The 23284-nt window shown below is 43.8% G+C and overlaps 2 protein-coding genes across 5 annotated transcripts in view; one reads left to right on the top strand and one right to left on the bottom strand.

The window, feature by feature from the left end:
* LOC134354096 (interferon regulatory factor 3-like) overlaps positions 1-7280 on the top strand; it is a 67573-nt gene extending 60293 nt beyond the window's left edge. The window contains exon 10 of the transcript XR_010019723.1: positions 5344-7280. The gene's annotated coding sequence lies outside the window, so the exon portion shown is untranslated. The remainder of the gene's footprint in view (positions 1-5343) is intronic.
* Positions 1-23284, bottom strand: part of scaf1 (SR-related CTD-associated factor 1) — an 81018-nt gene that overhangs the window by 7803 nt on the left and 49931 nt on the right. For all 4 annotated transcript variants that reach the window (XM_063062847.1, XM_063062848.1, XM_063062849.1 and 1 more), the window contains 3 exons: positions 12512-12585; positions 10952-11215; positions 7955-8083 (listed from right to left, as the gene is read on the bottom strand). In XM_063062847.1, coding sequence (XP_062918917.1) covers positions 7955-8083; positions 10952-11215; positions 12512-12585 — 467 coding nt within the window. The remainder of the gene's footprint in view (positions 1-7954; positions 8084-10951; positions 11216-12511; positions 12586-23284) is intronic.

The following is a 23284-nucleotide window of genomic DNA, read 5'->3' as shown; positions in this document are numbered from 1 at the left end:
GGAGAAGAAATGGCCCAGTAAGTTTGAGCGGGGGAAGAATGGCTCAGTGAATTTGAGTGAGGAGGAAAAATGGCTCGGTGAATTTGAGCGATGGAGAATGGTTCAGTGAACTTGAGTGGGGGAGAATGGCTCGATGAATTTGAGCGGGGGAAGACGAGTTGGTGAGTGATGTTATGAGAGGAGAGATGCAGAAAGGCCATCAGAAGTTAACCCCTTGTTCACTGAGAGAGCCCTCTGCTTTCACTGTGCAATTTACCATCCACCTCCTTATCCCCATTCTCACCTCACCGATAAAGTCATGGGAAGGTTACACCACAGGGAAGGCCATTTAGCCCCCCAAGGGTGCAGCGTAACGCTATCGCAGTGCCAGCAAACCAGGTCCAGTTCTGCCGCTGTCTGCTCTTCAGCTTTCGGAGAACACATCACAATCAATAGCGCACTGGCAAAGCCTCCGTGCACGGTGATGAAACGTTTACAAATAAATTGCCCAGATTGGAGAACTCCTCATCCCAATAGTACGTTCTCCCGGTGACTGTGAGGGTTTCCTCTGGGTTCTCTGGTTCCCTCCCAAATTCCAAAGTCGTTCAGGTTAATAGGTTAATTGTTTGGGCAGTGCGGGCTGGTTGGGCTGGAAGGACCTGTACAGCGATGTATTTCTAATTAAGTAAAACAAAAGGTCCATGCCTGCTGCACGAGAGCAACCCCAGTCCCACACCATATACACCTGTGCCATCTATATTCCTTTCAGATACTTGATATTAGCGGTCTCCCTCCCACCTATTTTGTGACACTCACTGGCAGCATTGTAGACAAAGAGCCCAAGACACCGTTGAGGATCCCTACCACCGTCAGGAAGGAGGTACAGGAGCATCAGGACTAGGTAACAGGCTGTGAAACTAATGAATACTTTGCCACCACCAAGGTCTCGCCATGAGGACAGTGAGCTGCTTACTGTTTATTTGTGCTGCACACTACATGCATTTTGAATTATACTTTAATAACTTATTGATGGCAATAGTTTGTTTTATGTGCTGTGTTGATATGTTTTGTGGCTGCACCGTAGTCTGGAGGAATGTTGTTTCATTTGGTTGTATACACAGTTGCAAGAAAAAGTATGCAAACCCTTTGTAATGACCTGGTTTTCTGCATTAATTACTCATAAAATTGGGTCTGATCTTCATTTAAGTCACAATAATAGACTAACACCTAAACTAATAACACACAAACAATTGTACTTCTTCTTATCAATACTGAGTACACCATTTAAATAATCACAGTCCAGGTTCAAAAACCTATGTGAACCTCCGGGGTAATAACTTCTAGAAAAGCTATTTGGAGTCAGGTGCTCCTATAACTGAGATGAGATTGGAGGTGTGGGTTGTAGAGGTACTCTGCCCTATATAAAAAAAAATGACGAAGTCAGGTTACTGACAGAGTCTGCTCTTCTCAAGAAAGATCTGTTTATGTGCACCATGCCTCGATCAAAACAACTTTCAGAGGACCTTAGAAGAATTGTAGAGATGCATGAAGCTGGAAAAGGCTAGAAAAGCATCTCTAAAGACCTGAGTGTTCATCAGTCCACAGTAAGAGAAATTGTCTACAAATGGAGGAAAGATCAAAGTTCAAAGTAAAATTTATTATCAAGAGTACATACATGTGGGCCACATATAACCCTGTGATTCTTTTTCTGCAGCATACTTAGCAAGTCTATAGAACAGTAAATGCAAAAAGGATCAATGGACAAAAAACTGCAAATGCAGATGTATATAAATAAATAGCAATAAATAATGAGAGCATGAAACAACAAAATAAAGCATCTTTAAACTGAGACCATCGGTTGTGGGAACATCAGAAGTAGAATGAGTGTAATTATCCCCTTTTGTGCAAGAGCCTGATGGTTGAGTGGTAGTAACTGCTCTTGAACCTGGTGGTGTGAACCCTGAGGCTCTCGTACTTTCCACCTGGTGGCAGCAGTGAGAAAAGAGCAAGGTCTGGGTGGTGAGGATCTTTGACTATGGATGCTGCTTTTCTACGGCAACATTTCATGGGCTCAGTGGCTGGGAGGGCTCTACCCTCGATGTTCTGGGCTGAGTCCATTAGGATCTTCTGCTCAAAGGCACTGGTATTCCCACACTAGGCCGGTATGCAGCCAGTCAACACACTTTTCACCACACATCTATAAAAGTTTGTCAACATTTATTGATGACATGCCGAATCCCGAGGAAGTAGAGGCGCTGTTGTGCTTTCTTTGCAATTATATTTATGTGATAGGTGTAGGACTGGTCCTTTGAAAAAGTGACACCCAGGAATTTAAAGTTACTGACCCCCTCCACCTCTGATCCTCTGATGACTACTGGCTCATGGCCCTCCAGTTTCCCTCTCTTGAAATCTACAATTGATTCCTTCATCTTATTGACATTGAGTGAGAGGTTATTGTTATTACACTCAGCCAAAGTTTCAATCTCCCTCCTGTATCATCACCACCTTTGATACGGCCCACAACAGTACAGGTTGACCACCGATCTTCTAGAAACTGACGATTTGGCACCTCTTTTAATCTGGATGAAATTACGAGGCCAAGTATCACTCACTTTTCATGAAACGTCTGTCAGATGAGGTGAATGTTGGCAATTCTGTACACACATTTATTAAAGAATTTAACATGAAGGACATTCTTTGGTCCATTGCTCGAGGACAGAAGAAGGTAGAACCTTCAACACGAAAGAATGGCTGGCACAAATTGTGGCCTGCCTTGATGTTTGATAACGTGCCTGAAAAAAAGCTTGACGATGATTTTTCAAGATTCCGTGTATCAAAGCACAAAGTAAATGTTCATGATTTGCTTGTGTATGCAAAAAGTGTTGCAGGACCTGCTTTCAAAGATCTAGCAAGTAGTCTTAATGAAAAAATCTACGTGAGTGGATAATTGTTGACAATGAAACACTTGTTGTGCATCACCTTACAGACTCAAATTACAGACAGCATTCTGAATGCTGATAAAAACACTGCAAGTGATGAAGATGGCAGCGATGATGAAACTGAACGATTATTATTGACAAGTTAATTGAGTTGCTGATGATTTTATCAAAGGGTTAGAAACGTACTTTCGTGACAGAACAAGAGCTAACGAATTTTTATTTGTTGCAAGAAACATTATACAGCAAGAGATCAAACACATGAACCAACTTTTCCTGGATGAAATGTTTAAAAAGATAACCAAGAAGCAATATTCTTTGTAAGCACAGTAATTAATAAATTTACATTTTTTTGGTTTAATAATCCTTTTAAAGCTTCTACAGTTCATTTTTGCCATTATTATTGCATGATCTCTTTTAATCCAGCAAGGCCCAGGAACTGATGGTGCTGGAAAATCGGTGGTCAACCTGTATATGGTGTTGGACCTGTACTTAGTCTCATAGTCATAGGTGTAAAGTGAGCAGAGCAGGGGGCTAAGCACACATCCATGCAGTGCTCTTGAGCTGATGGAGATTGTGAAGGAGATGTTCTTGCCAATCTCAACTGACTGGGGTCTACAAGTGAAGAAATTCAGGGTCCAATTGCACAAGGGTGTATTGAGCCTCAGATCTTGGAGTTTACTGATTAGTTTTGAGGGGATGAGCTGTAATCGATAAAGAGCTTCCTGATGTATGCATCTTTTTGTGTCCAGATGCTCCAGGTTTGTGTGAAGAGCCAATGAGATGGCATCTGTTGTAGACCCATTGCTTCAGTAGGTAAATTGTAGCGGATCTAGTTGCCACTCAGACAGGAGCTGATATTCTTCAACATTAGCCTCTTAAAACACTTCATCACTGTGGATGTAAGTGCCATTGGGCGATAGTCTTAGAGGCGGGTTACCAAACACTGCCGGAGTGAGAGGTTGAAGATATCTGTGAATATACTAGTTCTCTGAAAACCTGGGCCAACCAACTAGCAGGAGTATTCAAGGACATTTTCAACTTCTCACTGCTACCGGCAGAAGTTCCCACTTGCTTTAAAAAGGCAACAATTATACCAGTGCCTAAGAAGAATAATGTGAGCTGCCTTATTGACTATCACCCAGTAGCACTCACATCGACAGTGATGAAATGCTTCGAGAGGTTGGTAATGACTAGACTGAACTTCTGCCTCAGCAAGGACCTGGACCCATTGCAATTTGCCTATCGTCACAATAGGTCAATGGCAGACGCAATTTCTATGGCTCTTCACACGGCTTTAGACCACCTGGACAACACAAACATCTAGGATGCTGTTCATTGACTATAGCTCAACATTTAATACCATCATTCCCACAATCCTAATTGAGAAGTTGCAGAAACTGTGCCTCTGTACCTCCTTCTGCAAATGGATCCCCAACTTCCTAACCGGAGGACCACAGTCTGTGCGGATCGATGATAACATATCCTCTTCACCTGACGATCAACGCTGGCGCACCTCAGGGGTGTGTGCTTAGCCCACTGCTCCACTCTCTGTATACTCATGACTGTATGGCTAGGCATAGCTCAAATACCATCGACAAATTTTCTGATGATACAACTATTGTTGGTAGAATCTCAGGCGATGAGAGGGTGTACAGGAGTGAGATATGCCAACTAGTGGAATGGTGTCGCAGCAACAACCTGGCACTCAACGTCAGTAAGATGAAAGAGCTGATTGCGGACTTCAGGAAGGGTAAGACAAAGGAACACATACCAATCCTCATAGAGGGATCAGCAGTAGAGAGAGTGAACAGCTTCAAGTTCCTGGGTGTCAAGCTCTCTGAGGATCTAACCGGGTCCCAGCATTTTGATGTAGCCATAAAAATGACAGCGGCTATACTTTATTAGGAGTTTGAAGAGATTTGGTATGTCAACAAGAACACTCAAAAACTTCTATAGTTATACCATGGAGAGCATTCTGACAGGCTGCATCACTGTCTCGTATGGAGGGGCTACTGCACAGGACCAAAAGAAGCTGCAGAAGGTTGTAAATCTAGTCAGCTCCATCTTGGGTACTAGCCTACAAAGTATCCAGGACATCTTTAGGAAGCGGTGTCTCAGAAAGGCAGCGTCCATTATTAAGGACCTCCAGCACCCAGGGCATGCCCTTTTCTCACTGTTACAATCAGGTAGGAGATACAGAAGCCTGAAGGCACACACTCAGCGATTCAGGAACAGCTTCTTCCCCTCTGCCATCCGATTCCTAAGTGGGCTTTGAAGCTTTGGACACTACCCCACTTTAAAAAAAAAGATACAGTATTTCTGTTTTCGCACATTTTTTAAATAATCTATTCAATATACGTAACTGATTTACTTGATTATTTATTATGTTTTATTTTATTTATTATTTTTTCTCTCACTCTGCTAGATTATGTATTGCATTGAACTGCTGCTGCTAAGTTAACAAATTTCACGTCACATGCCGGTGATAATAAAGCTGATTCTGATCCTGCTGCTACTCTCCCTCGGAGTGGGCATACTGTCAAGGTCACATTAAGAACACAACCTGCAATTTTGAAGGAGGTGAAAAAGAACCCCAGTGTAACAGCAAAAGACCTGCAGAAATCTCTAGAACTTGCTAAAATCTCTGTTCTTGTGCCCACTGTAAGAAAAACAGTAAATAAAAATGGTGTTTATGGAAGGATGAAGGAAACGACTGCTCTCCAAAAAAAAAAACCGCTGCACATCTCAAGTTTGCAAAAAGAACCTGAATATTCTACAATGCTTCTGGGACAATGTTCTGTGGATAGATGAGACAAAAGTTGAACTTTCTGGCAGAAATGCACACTGCTATGTTTGGAGGGAAAAGGGCACTGCACACTAACACCAAAACCTCATCCCGACTGTGTAACATGGTGGAAGGAGCATCATGGTTTGGGGCTGTTTTGCTGCCTCAGGGGCTGGACAGTTTGCAATCGTTGAGGGTACAATGAATTCAAAATTGTATCATGACATTTTACAGGAGAATGTTAGGTTAGCGGTCCATCATCTGGAGCTCAACAGAAGTTGGATGATGCAATGAGACAATGATCCAAAAGACAAGAGTAAATCAACAATAGAATGGTTTAAAAAGAAGAAAATCCATGTTTTGGAATGGCCAAGTCAGAGTCCAGATCTTAACCCAATTGAGATGGTGTAGCATGATCCGAAGAGGGCTATTCATGTAAGGTAACCCAGAAATATTGATGAACTGAAAACAGTTTTGTATTTGAATTTGAATTGACTTTATTTTTTACATCCTTCGCATACATGAGGAGTAAAAATCTTTGTTACGCCTCCATCTAAATGTGCAATGTGCAATTTACAGTAATTTGTAATAGATGGTATGTACAACAGGACAGTCAATATAACAGAAATACAGTTGTATCAGTGTGAATTAATTAGTCTGATGGTCTGGTGGAAGAAGCTGTCCCAGAGCCTGTTGGTCCTGGCTTTTATGTTGCAGTACCATTACCTGGATGGTAGCAGCTGAAACAGTTTGTGGTTGGGGTGACTTGGGTCCCCAATGATCCTTCGGGCCCTTTTTACACACCTGTGTTTGTAAATGTCCTGAATAGTGGGAAGTTCACAACTACAGATGCGCTGGGCTGTCCGCACCACTCTCCGCAGAGTCCTGCGATTGAGGGAAGCACAGCTCCCACACCAGGCAGTGATGCAGCCAGTCAGGATGCTCTCAATTGTGCCCCTGCTCCTTAGGATTTGGGACTCATGCCAAACTTCTTCAGCTGTCTGAGGTGAAAGAGGTGCCGGTGTAATAGTGTAATGGAGGAATGGTGTAAAATTCCTCCTCACCATCGTGCAAATCTGATCAACAGCTACAGGAAACATTTGGTGGAGGTTATTGCTGTGAAAGGAGATTCTATCAGTTATTAAATACAAGGGTTCACATACTGTTTCCAGCCTGGATGGTGAATGATGAAACAATATGCTCAATAAAGACATGAAAAGTACAACTGTTTGTGTGTTGTTAGCTTAGGCAGATTGTGACATAAATGAAGAGCAGATCATATTTTTTGAGTATTTAATGCAGATGGTTCACAAACTTTTTCTTGCAACTGTATGTACAGTCTAATGACAATAAACCGAACTTGGACATTCTCCCCCATCGAATGCCACATACCTCCATTATTCATTCATAAGATACAAATATGTATTGGCCATTCTTAATTGGAGAAGGTGGTGACGATTTCAGTTTTTTGATCAGGAAGAGCAAGCACACTCTTGCTGCTGCGAGCGTTGCCGTTCATGGCTGCCCTGACGCAGCTCCCTCAGCCCGACAAGCCAACTCTGTCAGAGCCAGACACCCTGTCCCACTCCCCATCATGACCCAGCCGACACTGCTGCCTCCTTCTCCATCAAGTGGACCATCCAGCTCCCTCTCGAAGCTCATGAGCGAACACCATTCCAACTCTTAGCCAGGCAGTGATCTCCAGAACGTACTTATTGGAGTTCAGAAGAACAGGGGGTGGGGGTGGAGTAATATTTCATTGAAACCGACTGAATATTGAAAGGCATAGATAGAATGGATTTAGAGAGGACATTTGTAATTTCCAGTGAATCAGCTATGACCGAATGGCAGAGCATACCTTGATTATAAGGCTAATTCTGCTTCTATACCTTATGGTTTTGAAACCATATTGGTCTCTTGCCATCCTTCTGGATTTATCAGCTGCGTGGACAGGGGGAGCCTGCTGCATAGGCAACAGCTTGCTCTCCATTTCATACTGCCCTCACGTGACAGTTGGGATACGATATTCATGGTCAACTCTGACCAGTGGAGGACCTTATGGGTATAAAGCACTAGGATGCTACAAAGCCATTAAACAGAGGAGGGACAAGAAAGGATTAGCACCGAATAAGCAATTTTTTCAATATTAGTGCTTCAGTCAACGAAAATAAAGGGGGAGGGTGAATAATATTGGCTGCAACAACACTGCACTAAAACAAAACAGTAAACATCAATGAGCAAGAGTACTCACCTTATGTACAGCTTTGCGGAGAATGTCCTTGTAATCCTCCTTGTTGATTTCTTTCTTCTGATAGAAGGGCTTGATGGCCAGCTTCACCTCCTCCACCGCTCGCTCCTGCGTGTGCAGCTTCTTCAGGTACTGTGAGGGGCGGACAGACAGAATCAGACTCCTAGCCCGGGACGGTTGAATTGCGCCAAAGCTGGCAGGGTGATGGAACAAGGCAGAGGGTGGAGCTGAAACCAGGGGTTAGTCCTGGTACCAAACCGAGGATCAGGCGTGCTCCTGCATTTGTCTGGGTGGAGAGTGGGCCGGACTGTGCACTGTGGGTAACAGAATTATAGATTGCCAGAGAAGGGAAGTCTCTTCTGAAACTGGCTGCAACTCTCAGCTTGCTCTGCCAATACCCTGCTTGAGTGTACAAGGCTGGACAATGAAATGGGATGAGCGACACTGATCTCAGGAATGTCCTACCCTTGTGTCATGATGAGATCACTCTTAGAGTGGAGGAGCAACACTTTATATTCCACCTGGATAGCCATCAACCTGATGGCTTAAACATCGATTTCTCCTTCCAGTAAACAAATCTACCCCCCCCTTCCTCTATTCCCTACCCTTGATAAAGTTTAAGGGAAAGGGGGATTTTCAGATCCCTGTAAACAATGGATTCAGTACTGACTATGTCTGTGACTGCAGTGTGTTTGAATAATGTCTCACAGCTGCTTTCTTTGGAGCAAGATTAGGATTAAAGTTCGCCCAGATCCACATAGATGTCTCTGGGCTTTTCACACCTTTTCATTTTGACAAAAAGCAGTATCTGATGGAAATTAGACAGAACATTCCTTTCCTAATTAAAGCATAAATTTTACGGATGTTCTTATCTTTGTAATTAAGTTGTGGCTCCAGCAAACCAGGTAGGACATTCCTTTCTTTAATTAAGGTGGCTGGAGTGTCTAACAAATTAATTGGACTTTTGTATCAATAGTCCATTGACTTGACCAGAATGGCTGTCAAACTGATTGTTCTTTTGTATCGGTGGTCTTATAACTTCTGACAATTCGGACATCGGGCAGTGAACTTGTAGAACTACCGGGGAGATGAGAAAGGGTCCCTCCCTGATGTCGGGTCCAAGTTCACTCACCAGCTGAGCTCGAAGAAATAAACGGGTGAAAAGATAAATAACGATCTTTTTGTGCTGTCGATACTTGATCCAGCAAAGTTACGTTTACACCCTGACCTTCTCACCCGCCTATTACTTCCTCCTGGGTGCCCTCCTCCTTCCCTTTCTCCTGTAGTCCACCCTCCTCTCCTATCTGATTCCTCCTTCTACAGACCTTGACCTTTCCCACCCACCTGGCTTCACCAATCACCTTCCAGCTAGTCTCCTGCACCTTCCCCTGCCTTTTCACACTAGCATCTCCCCCCCTTCCTGATGAAGGGTGTCAGCTTGAAATGTTTTACTCTTTTCCATTGATGCTGCCTGACCTGCTGAGTTCCTCCAGTGCTTTGTGTGTGTTGCTTTGGATTTCCAGGATCTGCAGATTTTCTCGTGTTTGGGAGTATGAAGAGTGCTTGATAGCCGGGCATCTACTCACCGGAGTTAAGAAAAATGAGTGGGGGGCAGGGCAGGTGGGAGGAACCTCACTGCAACTATCGAACATTGTAAAACCTAGATAGAGTGGCTGTGGAGAGGATGCTTCCTATAGTCGAGGAGTCTCAGAATAGAACTTCCCTTTAGAACAGAGATGAGAGGAATTTCTTAAGCCAGAGAGAGGGTGATGAATCTGTGAAATTCATTGCCACTGACGGGCTATGGAGGTCAAGTCGTTGGATAAATTTAAAGTGGAGGTAGGTAGATTCCTGATTTGTTGGGGCATCAAAGGTTACATGAAGAGAGCAGAATGCTAATAACCGAGAGGGCTAATAAATCTCGACGGGAGGAGAAGATGGCAGCACACCGTGCGTGCGCAGCTTTCTGGTGAAAAATGATGTCATATCTGTTAAATAGGGGCCGTGGACAATTCTGATTTGATGGAGAATGGACGTGAAAGCACAGAGGAACATCTGGAGAAATTTCTGAAACGCCCGTTCGCTGCTGTCGTTACTGTGTGGTCGTGAATCTTTCGGAGGGTAGACCTCAAAATCCCCGGCCTTGCCTGCTTTTGGCGACCAAGAAGGAGGTCGAATCGTTCGGGCAGAGATGCCGCTCAGTACTCGGTATCAGAGAGCTGATCGGAGCTCGAAGTTTTTGAACGACTCAGAGTCGGATTGTGGTCGGCATGGCAGGGAGAGTTTTTCTTTCTTCTCCCGTCTGCGTAAGATGTGGGACATTGAGAAAATTTGAACTTTACTGTGCTCATGGACTTCTTCATTAAGTTATGGTATTGTGCACTGTAGTAACTATATGTTATAATTATGTGGTTTTGTTAGTTTTTTCAGTCTTGGTCTGTCCTGTGTTTTGTGATATCACACCGGAGGAAATAATGTATCATTTCTTAATGCATGCATTACTAAATGACAATAAAAGGGAACTACGTGTCTTCATAATCTAATTCAGTCATGATAGATGGTGAAGACTTGATGGGCCAAAACGGCCTAATTCTGCTACTGTGTCCTGTGTCTCCCTTTTGTGACCTCCTGTGAAAATACTAGAGCCTCTTTCAAAGCAAAGTACTCAAGTAACACTTCAATATCAACATTTTTACCTGCTTCCATCTCTGTTGAATCGCCTTCCATAATTCTCCTGCCCTATGCCCTTTAATCTGGCCAACTGGTAGCCTACAGTTAATTCTCTGAAACTCTCCATGAAACCTCTTTCTCTTCCTGCATTTTAAACACATCTTAAGATCTACCCTCTTGACAGGGCATTTAGTCACCTGACCCAATACCTCATAGGATAATGGTTGCAGAAGTGTCTCGGAGACAAGGCTTACTGCTTTAAAGATAACTACAGATGAAAGATACGGTTGAGCAGTGAACGATTTGCTGGAGATCACTTGAGAGCCTTACCCGGTCACTATCCATGTTGGCATCAAAGCTGGTGGTCCCCTCTACCTTGGCCACCTCGCCGCTGTCCAACATGCCGTAGAGTTTCCCGGAGGTGGTGGCAGGGGGCTGACTGGCAGATCCCGGCAACGTGGGCGGTCCTGCTGACGTGCCCAGCATCGACAAGGAGCCCTGGCGGAGAAACTTCGGTGTGGGCTGGCTGGCAGGGAGGTGGCTGGAGAGGCTAGTCGGCACTTGAGACGCAGGGGGCTTTGCCTGGCTGAGAATCTGCAGAGCAAACAATCGGTTATCCTGTTGCTCACTTCATAGTGAAATAGTGCAGAGGCAGAGGGTGGAGCTGACGACAGGACAAACCCGTTAGTCCTTTGGTCACTGTGGGCTAGTCCCATTGTCATGCACTACCTAGCAAGTTTTTAAATGCAGTAACAATTCCATCATATTCTGTGAAATTCCTCATGTGACGGTTTTTGTTTGTTGCCACTTACAGCTTCATTTATTGCAAACATGAATAGAAGAGGAAAACTGACAGGCTTGTGGCAACCAAGAATACTATGTGTGGGAGGGAGTAGACAGAGATTGTCCTAGGTCTAGAGTACTGTGACTAGTTGCAATAACCTCTTTGGAAGCACTCATAGGTCCTGGAGGGGGTGCAGAGTAGATTTTGCTGATTTGTAACTCAACAGGTGAAGCTATAATGAGATATATTACACAAGCTGGGTCATTTTCCTGTAATTTAATTTTTAAAAATTTATCGAGACATGGTAACAGGCCCTTCCAGACCAATGAGCTCGCACCGCTCAATTACACCCATGTGATCAATTAACCTACTAACCTGTACATCTTTGAAATGTGGAAGGAAACTTGCTTGGCCATGGGGAGAACATTGAAACACCTTACAGACTGCAGTGGGATTTGAAACGCTAACCGTGATATGGGAAAGAGGGCAGGAATAGAGGAAAGCCCAATATAAAGTTTCTTTCAAAGTGCTTTAGTTACTGAAATATCGCACAACTGTAACACCGTAAAAGCTTGTTTTATTATAATAATGCCAGGTATGCTAATATTATTTTGTGACTGTGTGTACTTGATTGTAATTACTTGTGCTGTGTGTGACTATATGTACTGTGTTTTGCACCTTGGTTTCGTTTTGCTGTATACATGTGTACGGTTGAATGACAATAAACTGGAACTTGAACCGCAAGCTCTTTCAAAGCGTAACATGTTAAGTTTCAATGGGATTGTCAGTGATCGGGTTGTAAAATACTGGTTACATTTCAATGGGGAGAATTTGCCTTCTTTGCATCCATGAGGAGTTGTAAGTTCTTTACCAATTATTGGAGCTCAACGCATCACCCAGAAAGGAAAGGGACATCCCTGGAACATCAGTGTGGATTTCTGTGGTCAGCTCTGGGGAGCAGGCGGATCCCAAAGGCAGCTGACATTAAGGGAGATTTCAAAGTCAAGACACGCATGGGAGAAATAGTCAACTTTGTCCCGATTTGGAGGCGACAGACAGTGGGAAGACTTTGGAAGCAAAACCAGGTGGTGTTTCGGCTACAGTACCTGAGTGATTGCTTGAAAAGAGTCCTGGGCTTTTGCGCGGTTGGCTTCCTCCATCTTGAACAGCAGTGCTGTAACTTAACATTGAAACACAAAGTAAGAGCCCAGAATTACATTCAAAAGGAAGAAACACCCCTCACAGGAGTCACTAAGAGGCTGCAGCAATGTCTAAGTTGAGGCAGTGTGGAGGCTTTGGAACATCAATTTGGAGACTCTGGCAAATTCCTACACTTCTATCGTGGACAGCATTTTAACTGTTTGCATCACCATCTAGTACGGAGGGTACACTGCACAGGATAGGAAAAAACTACGGCCAGCCCCATCATTGGCACTAGCCTCCCCAGCATCCAAGACAACTTCAGAAGGTGATGCCTCAAATATCTATCATCTATCATTAAATCCCTCAGCATCCAGGAATGCCCTTTTCTGACTGCTTCAATCTCATTATGGGAGAGGATATAAAGGAGACTGAAGACACACTCAACGTATTAAGAACAGCTTCTTCCCCTCTGCCATCAAATTTCTGAATAGACAATCAACCCATGAAAACTACCTCACTACTTTCCCTCAATCTCTGTTGGCACTGCTTATTTAATTTCTACAGTATATATTTCTTATTGTCGTTTATAGTATATTTTATATATTGCACTGTGCTGCTGCTACTAAACAACAAATTTCACAACACATAATAAACATGATTGTTATCCTGATAATAGTGCTGATACTGAACTGATTAAGTGACCTCTCTGCCAAATCAGGCTGCCTGTTTAGGTACCTAAGAAAAATTGGAGTGGCACTGTAACGTAGTGGTTAGCACATTTTACCGTACCAGTGACCTGGTTTCAATTCCCGCCACTGCCTGTAAGGAGTCTGTACGTTCTCCCTGTGACCGCGTGGGTTTCCTTTGGGTGCTCCGGTTTCCTCCCACAGTTCAAAGACATACCGATCGGTAGGTTGATTGGTCATTGTAAATTGTCCCGTGATTAGGCTAGGGTTAAATCAGGGGATTGTTGGGCAGTGCGGATCGAAGGGCCAGAAGGGCCTACCCCACAATATATGTCAATAAAAAAAAAAATACGGTAATTTTAGTCTTAATGGCTACCACCTAACTCTGACATCCACCACCATGAGGTGCTTTGAGAGGCTGGTCAACTCCAGCCTCCCAGACAACCTCGACTCACTGCAATCTGCTTACTGCCAAAACAGGTCCACAGCGGAAGCCCTGGCCCTACACTCACTTCTGGAACATCCGGACGGTAAAGACTCCTGCTACTGTTTATTGACCACAGTTCAACCTCAAAACTATAATTCCAAGAAACTCATCTACTAACTCTTACATCCAGGATTCAACATCTCCCTTTGCAAGTGGATCCTTCACTGACAAACAGACAGCAATCAGTAAGGACAGGCAGAAACCACTCTGCTACAAGTACCCCCAATACTGGTGCACCACAAGATTTCAGCCCCTCTACACTTATAGGAGCCAGATTATTTATCTACAGCAGGGGCTCACAATCTGCGGCCCATGGACCCCTTGCTTAATGGTATTGGTTATGGCATTAAAAAAAAGCTTGAGAACTCCTGATACCACCAAAAGTGGGCCTCCAGTACAGAAGGTGGCTAACGAAGAGCTGGAGTACCAGAAGGAGATCTTAGTGCACCAGCAAGACTATGAGTTCCCCATCCCAAATGCACTCGAAGGCTGAGCCCAGTGTGGCAGAGCGTGGGGACAGACCCTGACAACAACCTTTCCCTCAATGTCTAGTTATTGACATCAGGGTGGGGAGGAGGGTGCACATACTCCCGGTTTCATCAGTGGTGTTGAGGTCAACCACATAGATGTCAGGAGCAAAAAAGCTCACCGGTACCTCTACTTCCTTAAGAGGCTAAAAAAATTTGACATACCCCCAGTGACTCTCACCAGTTTATACAGATGTACCAGCCTAACCAGATGTGCAGATGTGTAACTGCGCTGCCTGGGACTGCAAGAAACTGCAGTGACTCGACCACCCTCCCCGCTTCCAGGGACTCTGTCTACATTTCTCACTAAAGCAGCCAGCTTGATTTCCCACTCTGTAAATACACTCCAATGCCTCCTCCCGTCGGGCAGAAGCTACGAAAGCCTGCAGACCTGTGCCATCAGGCTCAAGGGCAGCTTCCACCCCATTATAATAAGACTATTGAACAATTCCCTAGTATGTTAAGATGGACTCTTGATTTAATAATCTACTTTGTTATGGCTTTGTATCCTACTGTCTGCCTGCAGTGTGCTTTCTCTGTATGTTACACTTCATTCGGCATTCTGTTACAACCTTCCCCTGTATTATTTCAATGCACTGTCTCAAATCTAATAATCTGCATGGATAGCAGACAAAACGAAACTTCTCACTGTACCTCATTTAATGTGACAATAACACCAATTCCAATTCTAACTAAGTTGTTAGACTATTCAATATACACTCAGTGGCCACTTTATTAGGTACACCTGCTCATTAATGCAAATTATCTAATCAGCCAACCATGTGGAAGCAACTCAATGCATAAAAGCATGCAAACATGGTCAAGAAGCTCAGTTATTGTTCAGACCAAATATCAGAAAGGGGAAGAAATGTGATCTAAGTGACTTTGATTCTTGGTGTCAGATGGGGTGGTTTGAGCATCTCAGAAACTGCTGATCTCCCGGGGTTTTCACACACACCAGTCTCTAAAGTTTACAGAGAATGATGTGGAAAAACCAAAAAAAAAACCCCAATGAGTGGCCGTTCTGTGGGCGAAAATGCCTTGTTAATGAGAGAGGACAGAGGGGAATGGCTGGACTGGTTCAGGCTGACAGGAAGGTGACGGTAACTCAAATAACCATGCATTACAACAGTGTTGTGTAGAAGAGCATGTCTGAATGCACAACACATTGAATCTCGAAGTGGATGGGCTACAGCAGCAGAAGATCACACCGGGTTCCACTCCTGTACCGTTCATCAGCATTTTATTTCACTTAAGAAAACTAAGTGAAATGGGGAAATAGTGGGAGAAAATAGCTGAGGTAAAAGTTCAACCATGATCACAATGAAGCAAGCTTTTTTGGCCCTTTCCCACTTCCTATGGTCTGAATCATTCAATGATCAACTACATAGGTGAAATGGAGTTATACTAATGGCAGATTTCTCTCCCTGAAGGTTATTACACCATAACCAAGATAAGGTTCTGAACTTAAAGAAAGGTAACTTTGAAGGTATGAGACGTGAATTAGCTAAGATAGACTGGCAAATGACACTTAAAGGGTTGACGGTGGATATGCAATGGCAAGCATTTAAAGATCGCATGGATGAACTACAACAATTGTTCATCCCAGTTTGGCAAAAGAATAAATCAAGGAAGGTAGTGCACCCGTGGCTGACAAGGGAAATTAGGGATAGTATCAATTCCAAAGAAGAAGCATACAAATTAGCCAGAAACAGTGGCTCACCTGAGGACTGGGAGAAATTCAGAGTTCAGCAGAGGAGGACAAAGGGCTTAATTAGGAAGGGGAAAAAAGATTATGAGAGAAAACTGGCAGGGAACATAACAACTGACTGTAAAAGCTTTTACAGATATGTGAAAAGAAGAAGATTGGTTAAGACAAATGTCGGTCCTCTACAGACAGAAACAGGTGAATTGATTATGGGGAGCAAGGACATGGCAGACCAATTGAATAATTACTTTGGTTCTGTCTTCACTAAGGAGGACATAAATAATCTTCCGGAAATAGTAGGGGACAGAGGGTCCAGTGAGATGGAGGAACTGAGGGAAATACATGTTAGTAGGGAAGTGGTGTTAGGTAAATTGAAGGGATTAAAGGCAGATAAATCCCCAGGGCCAGATGGTCTGCATCCCAGAGTGCTTAAGGAAGTAGCCCAAGAAATAGTGGATGCATTAGTGATAATTTTTCAAAACTCTTTAGATTCTGGACTAGTTCCTGAGGATTGGAGGGTGGCTAATGTAACCCCACTTTTTAAAAAAGGGAGAGAGAAACCAGGGAATTATAGACCGGTTAGCTTAACATCGGTGGTGGGGAAACTGCTAGAGTCAGTTATCAAAGATGTGATAACAGCACATTTGGAAAGCGGTGAGATCATCCGACAAAGTCAGCATGGATTTGTGAAAGGAAAATCATGTCTGACGAATCTCATAGAATTTTTTGAGGATGTAACTAGTAGAGTGGATAGGAGAGAACCAGTGGATGTGGTATATTTGGATTTTCAAAAGGCTTTTGACAAGGTCCCACACAGGAGATTAGTGTGCAAACTTAAAGCACATGGTATTGGGGGTAAGGTATTGATGTGGATAGAGAATTGGTTGGCAGACAGGAAGCAAAGGGTGGGAATAAATGGGACCTTTTCAGAATGGCAGGCAGTGACTAGTGGGGTACCGCAAGGCTCAGTGCTGGGACCCCAGTTGTTTACAATATATATTAATGACTTGGATGAGGGAATTAAATGCAGCATCTCCAAGTTTGTGGATGACACGAAGCTGAGCGGCAGTGTTAGCTGTGAGGAGGATGCTAAGAGGATGCAGGGTGACTTGCATAGGTTAGGTGAGTGGGCAAATTCATGGCAGATGCAATTTAATGTGGATAAATGTGAAGTTATCCACTTTGGTGGCAAAAACAGGAAAACAGATTATTATCTGAATGGTGGCCGATTAGGAAAAGGGGAGGTGCAACGAGACCTGGGTGTCATTATACACCAGTCATTGAAAGTGGGCATGCAGGTACAGCAGGCGGTGAAAAAGGCGAATGGTATGCTGGCATTTATAGCAAGAGGATTCGAGTACAGGAGCAGGGAGGTACTACTGCAGTTGTACAGGCCTTGGTGAGACCACACCTGGAGTATTGTGTGTAGTTTTGGTCCCCTAATCTGAGGAAAGACATCCTTGCCATAGAGGGAGTACAAAGAAGGTTCACCAGATTGATTCCTGGGATGGCAGGACTTACATACGATGAAAGACTGGATGAACTAGGCTTATACTCGTTGAAATTTAGAAGATTGAGGGGGGATCTGATTGAAACGTATAAAATCCTAAAGGGATTGGACAGGCTAGATGAAGGAAGATTGTTCCCGATGTTGGGGAAGTCCAGAACGAGGTGTCACAGTTTGAGGATAAAGGGGAAGCCTTTTAGGACCGAGATGAGGAAAAACTTCTTCACACAGAGAGTGGTGAATCTGTGGAATTCTCTGCCACAGGAAACAGTTGAGGCCAGTTAATTGGCTATATTTAAGAGGGAGTTAGATATGGCCCTTGTGGCTAAAGGGATCGGGGGTATGGAAGGGAAGGATGGTACAGGGTTCTGAGTTGGATAATCAGCCATGATCATACTGAATGGTGGAGCAGGCTCAAAGGGCCGAATGGCCTACTCCTGCACCTATTTTCTATGTTTCTATAACCAAGATAAGATTTCTTTCTATTAAATAAGATCCATATTTAATTAACAGAATCTTAAATTCCTCAGCTGCCATAATAGAGGTAACAGCCCAGAATTCTAGCTGTTAAGTCAAGTCACTACGAGGTTGCCACAGCCCAGTGAACAAGTAGAATTATATTGTGGACAAAGGTCTGGCAGCAAAAGCCTGTTTCTGCACCAGTTTGGTAGAATTTAAGCACCAGCTTCTCACTGAGATTCCCAGTGGGGAGTTCACTGAACAACAGCCCAGTGTGGGCACTTCCTGCCTAAATGGGATTTGGATAAACAGGAAGGAAAACTAATTTATTTATTTGAGATAAAGCACAGTTACAGGCTCTTCCATCCCAACGAGCCCACCCCTCCCGATTACACCTATGTGACCAATTAACATACAAACCATTTGGAATGTGGGAAAATGGAGGAGACCATAGGTAGAATGTACAAACTCCTTACAGACAGCAGCAGAATTGAACCCAGGACACCACTGGTGCTGCATATATTATCTTACTAATATATAATATAATAATCCAGGACTATGATGAAAGGAAAAAGACAGGTTAAAAGGAACGTTTTTCACTGGGTGGTCTAAACAGCCTCCTCCTGTACTGGACCATTCAACAATTCCATGGACTGAGCAACAAAACTTATGCAGTTTTCTGGGGGATGAAGGAAGAGTAAAAACAAAAAAACTGGACATTCCCTTACAATGATGCAGTTTCAATAAAGATCTTGGTATTGGAGCGTTCTGGAGTTTGGAGTTCAATTCCTGCGACGTTCTGTAAGGTGTCTCTGTACATCCTGCCCATGGAATGCACTGGTTTTCCCCAAGTCCAAAGATGTACTGGATAATTAATTGGTCAATGTAAATTTTCCTGTGATTAGGTTGGGCTCAATCGGGGTTGTGGGGTTGGTGGAACTGGTGGCCCGAAGGGCTGGCAGGGCCTATTCCACACTTTATAGCTAAATACATAACTACAAGGGGGGAAAAGAAAAATTGGGCTAGATTGGATAAGTCAAAAATCAGTCAGATTTCCTGTACTGAAGGTGGTTACTGCTTTGAATCTAGAATTCATCCAATACAGGATGACTAGCCACCATAACAAGTGATCAAAAGTTGCAGCGCTACATTAGAAGGGGAAGCCCATTTTAAAAGTGAGCCTGGAAATCATGGCATATCTAGAAATAACAACTGAAGCACAATAAAATATGAAGCCAGTTATAACAGAACCTCGTCTTGGTCCAGCTAGGAATGACCAACAAGACAAACAGGTCCAAGAAACTTAAAGAAACGAGTTCTCCTTCCACTCAACCGTTCACCAGAATTTTATTTTACTTAAAGATACAATGCGAAACAAGCCCCTCTGGTCACTCGAGAACTATAGCCTAATCACAGGACAATCTATAACGTCCAATTAACCTACCAACCAGTTAAGTCTTTGGACTGTGGGAGGAAACCGGAGCACCCGGACACATATTCCATGGAGGGGATGTATGGACTCCTTACAGGTGACGTAGGAATTAAACTTCGAACTCCGACACCACAGGCTGTATTAATGTCATGCTAACCACCACGCTACTGTGGCACCACTACCAGGTTTTCAACAGAAGCTGGGTTTTATTCATTCTGCTAAACAGATGGCATTACTCACATCGATGTTGTGTTGGGCTCATAGTCACTGATGTTGCATATGGCTTTCAATCTATTTCGTTACTGTTGATAAAATAAGCTTGAATGGAGTGTGTTGTATTGAATAATAAAACGCTGCCATGACCCCTTCCTCGTGGAGATAGCAGAACAATATTAAATGCTACAATGAATCCCTACAATGAACACACACAAAGGCATGAGCGCGGTTCACAGCCAGCAGGGGTGGGACCAAGCTGAGCGACAGGTGACAACATTACCATCTTCTCTGCACCTACTGGGAAGAGATATCAAGCCCAGTTCCCTCCTTCCAGTCATGATAAAACTGTAAGCATGGCCAAGGACCAGGATCAGTTTGGGTGATCACTGAAACTCATACTTAATGCATGCCATTCTGTGCTGGAGAAAATTGCAAACATTTTTCCTCAGAAGCACACAAAACGTTGGAGGAACTCAGCAAGTCAGGCAGCCATCAAGTTGAAGGTACAAGAGCCTCAGGCCTTGCACCACCAGGTTCAAGAACAGCTACTATCCCTCAACCATCAGGCTCTTGAAGGGGATAACTACACTCACTTGCCCATCCATCGAGATGCTGCCACAACAAATGATCTCACTTTAAGGACTCTATTCTTATTATCTCATGCACGTTATTTATTGCTATTTATTTATATCTGCAGAGATTGTTGTCTTCTGCACTCCGGTTGATCTTCCATTGATCCTGTTACAGCTACTATTCTATAGATTTGTTGAGTATGCCCACAGGAAAATGAATCTCAAGGTTGTATATGGTGACATATATGTACTTTGATAATAAAATTTACTTTGAACTTTGAGTATTAATGGAGAGGAATAAACAGTTGACATATCAGGCTGAGACCGATTTTCAAGACTGGAAAGGAAGAGGGAAAGAAGCCAGAATAAGAAAGAGGGGGAGGGGAAGGAGTATAACCTGGCAGGTGATAGGTAAAACCAGGTGAGCGTGATGAAGTAAGAATCTGGGAGGTAATACGTGCAAAAGGTAAAGGGCTGAAGAAAAAGGAATCTTCAGAATCCGCAGATGCTGGAAATCCAGAGTGATAGACACAAAATGCTGGAGGAACTCATCAGGTCAGGCAGCATCCATGGAGAGGAATAAACAATCTACTGGTTGGGCTGAGACCCTTCATCAGGACTGGAAAGAAAGGGGGAAGAAGCCAGAAAGAGAGATGTTAAATATCTTCCCAGCTTTTTAGGGAGAGCAGTTAGCATCTTATCTTAGAAATCTCTTCCAGTACTGAAGAAGGGTTCTTGGCCCATAAGATTATTCCCTTCCATAGCTGCTGCCTGACGCCTGATGTGCTGAGTTCCTCCAATATTTTGTATATCCTTCTAAGATCCAGGGTCAAATACACTACATAATTGAAGAGTATAAAAATGCACAGTCTGAGGTTGCACTGGGAGCAGTCTGCAAGTATCACCTTGTTTCAACACAACATGTCCACAACCCTGACTCATAGGTCTTTGGAAAGAGGAAGGAAACTAGTGCACCTGGAGGAAACTCATGTGGTTTGGAGGCTTGTGTGCCTCAGTGACCCGGAGTGTTATGTTGGCTGGAGTCAGGGCTTTATGCTTTGGCTCTTGGTAGGGTCACCCATGCCAAACAGGTCAAAGGGTAGAGGCCAGACTAAGAGTGGCCCACCAGACCTCCAGGTATGTGGGTTCAGCTCAGGGCTAACAACCCTGACTGGTAAAACAAAACTGTTTTGGAAGCAGCAATGAAGAATCCTTCTACGTCATCTGAGTGTGACGATATTTCTGAGTCTCCATCATTATCAGCATGACTAACAGTAGTGAAAACTGAGAGGGTGCTAAAGACCTGATGAAGGAAGCTCCGAACACCGTCAGAGATGGAGGATCTTCATTGCTGCCCTAAACACCAGCATGTGACGGGCAGTAACACATATGACATAGGACCATCGAACCTGTTCCACCATTCCGTCATGGCTGATTTATTATCCCTCTCAGCCTTACTCTCCCTTCTCTCCACAAACCTTGACAACCCCACCAATCAAGAACCTATTACCTCGAACTTTAAATATACCCAGTGACTTGGCCTCCATAGCCGTCTGTGGCAATCAATTCCACAGATTCACCACGCTCTGTCTCAAGCAAGTCATCCTCATCTCTGTTCTAAAGGGATGTCCTTGATGTCCTGGTCCTACACTATTATGTGCGTTCCCCTCCCACACTATTATAAACTTCCTCTCCACATCCACTTCATCTGCAGCACTGTGCAAAAGTCTTAGGCCTTTTGCCCAAGACCTTTGCGCAGTACTGTAGTAATTTTATGTATTACACTGTACAGCTACCGCAATAAAAAAAATCAAATCTCATGACATATATGAATGATGATAAACCTGATTCTGATATGGGTCTCTATTGAGGACTGAGAGTGGGAAGAGGGCAGGAAGAAGGGAATCATGGTTGGGGAGAGGGGAGGGAGCAGGAAGCACCAGAGAGTCATTCTGTAATAATCAATAAACCAGCTGTTTGCCTCGTGTCTCAGGGCTGAGTGTGTCTACACCAGCACCACCCCATCCTTCCCTGTCACCTGTCCTGCAACCCTGCTGTGGCATCCACCCTCACCATTCCCAACATCCTTTCTCCTGCCAGATTTACAAACTCGCTCTCCGCTCTATGATGGCAAATACAGTACGGTGCAAAAGTCTTGGGCACCCCAGCTATGTACAGTGCTTATAAAAAGTATTCACTCCCTTGCAAGTTTTCATATTTTATTGTTTTACAACATCGAATCACGGTGGATTTCATTTGGCTTTTTTGACACTGATCAACAGAAAAAGATTCTTTCATGTCAAAGTGAAAACAGTTCTCTGCAAGTACTAAATTAATTACAAATATAAACACAAAATAATTGACTGTATAAGGATTCGCCCCCTTTAATATGACACACCAAATCATCACTGGTGCAGGTAATTGGTTTTAGAACTCACCTAACTAGTTAAATGGGGACTACCCATGTGCAGTCAAGTTGTAGTAAAAATATACCTGTATCTGGAAGGTCCAACTGCTGGTGAGTCAATATCCTGGCAAAAACTAAACCATGAAGACAAAAGAACTCAACAAGCAACTCTGTGAAAAAGTTATTGAAAAGCACAAGTCAGGAGATAGATACAGGAAAATTTCCAGGTCACTGAATGTTCCTTGGAGTACAGTTAAGTCAATTATCAAGAAATGGAAAAAATATGGCACAGCTGTAGATCTGCCTAGAGCAGGCCGTCCTCAAAAACTGAGTGACTGTGCAGGAAGGGGACTAGTGAGGGAGGCCACCAAGAGACCTATGACAACTCTGGAGGAGTTACAAGCTTCAGTCGCTGAGATGGGAGAGACTGCACATACAACTGTTGCCCGGGTGCTTCACCAGTCGCAGCTCTATGGGAGAGTGGCAAAGAGAAAGCCTCTGTTGTAAAAAACTCACATGAAGTCTCAGCTAGAGTTTGCAGAAGGCATGTGGGAGACTGTGAAGTCAGCTGGAAGAAGGTTCTATGGTCTGATGAAACCAAAATTAAGCTTTTTAGCCATCAGACTAAACGTGATGTTTGGTGTAAGCCAAATACCGCACATCGTCAAAAACACACCATCCCTACCGTGAAGCGTGGTTGTGGCTACATCATGCTGTGGGGACGTTCACTGCAGC

The sequence above is a fragment of the Mobula hypostoma genome, chromosome 11, assembly GCF_963921235.1.
Source record: "Mobula hypostoma chromosome 11, sMobHyp1.1, whole genome shotgun sequence".
NCBI lineage: Eukaryota > Metazoa > Chordata > Chondrichthyes > Myliobatiformes > Myliobatidae > Mobula > Mobula hypostoma.
This window is presented reverse-complemented; position numbering and strand designations above follow the sequence as displayed.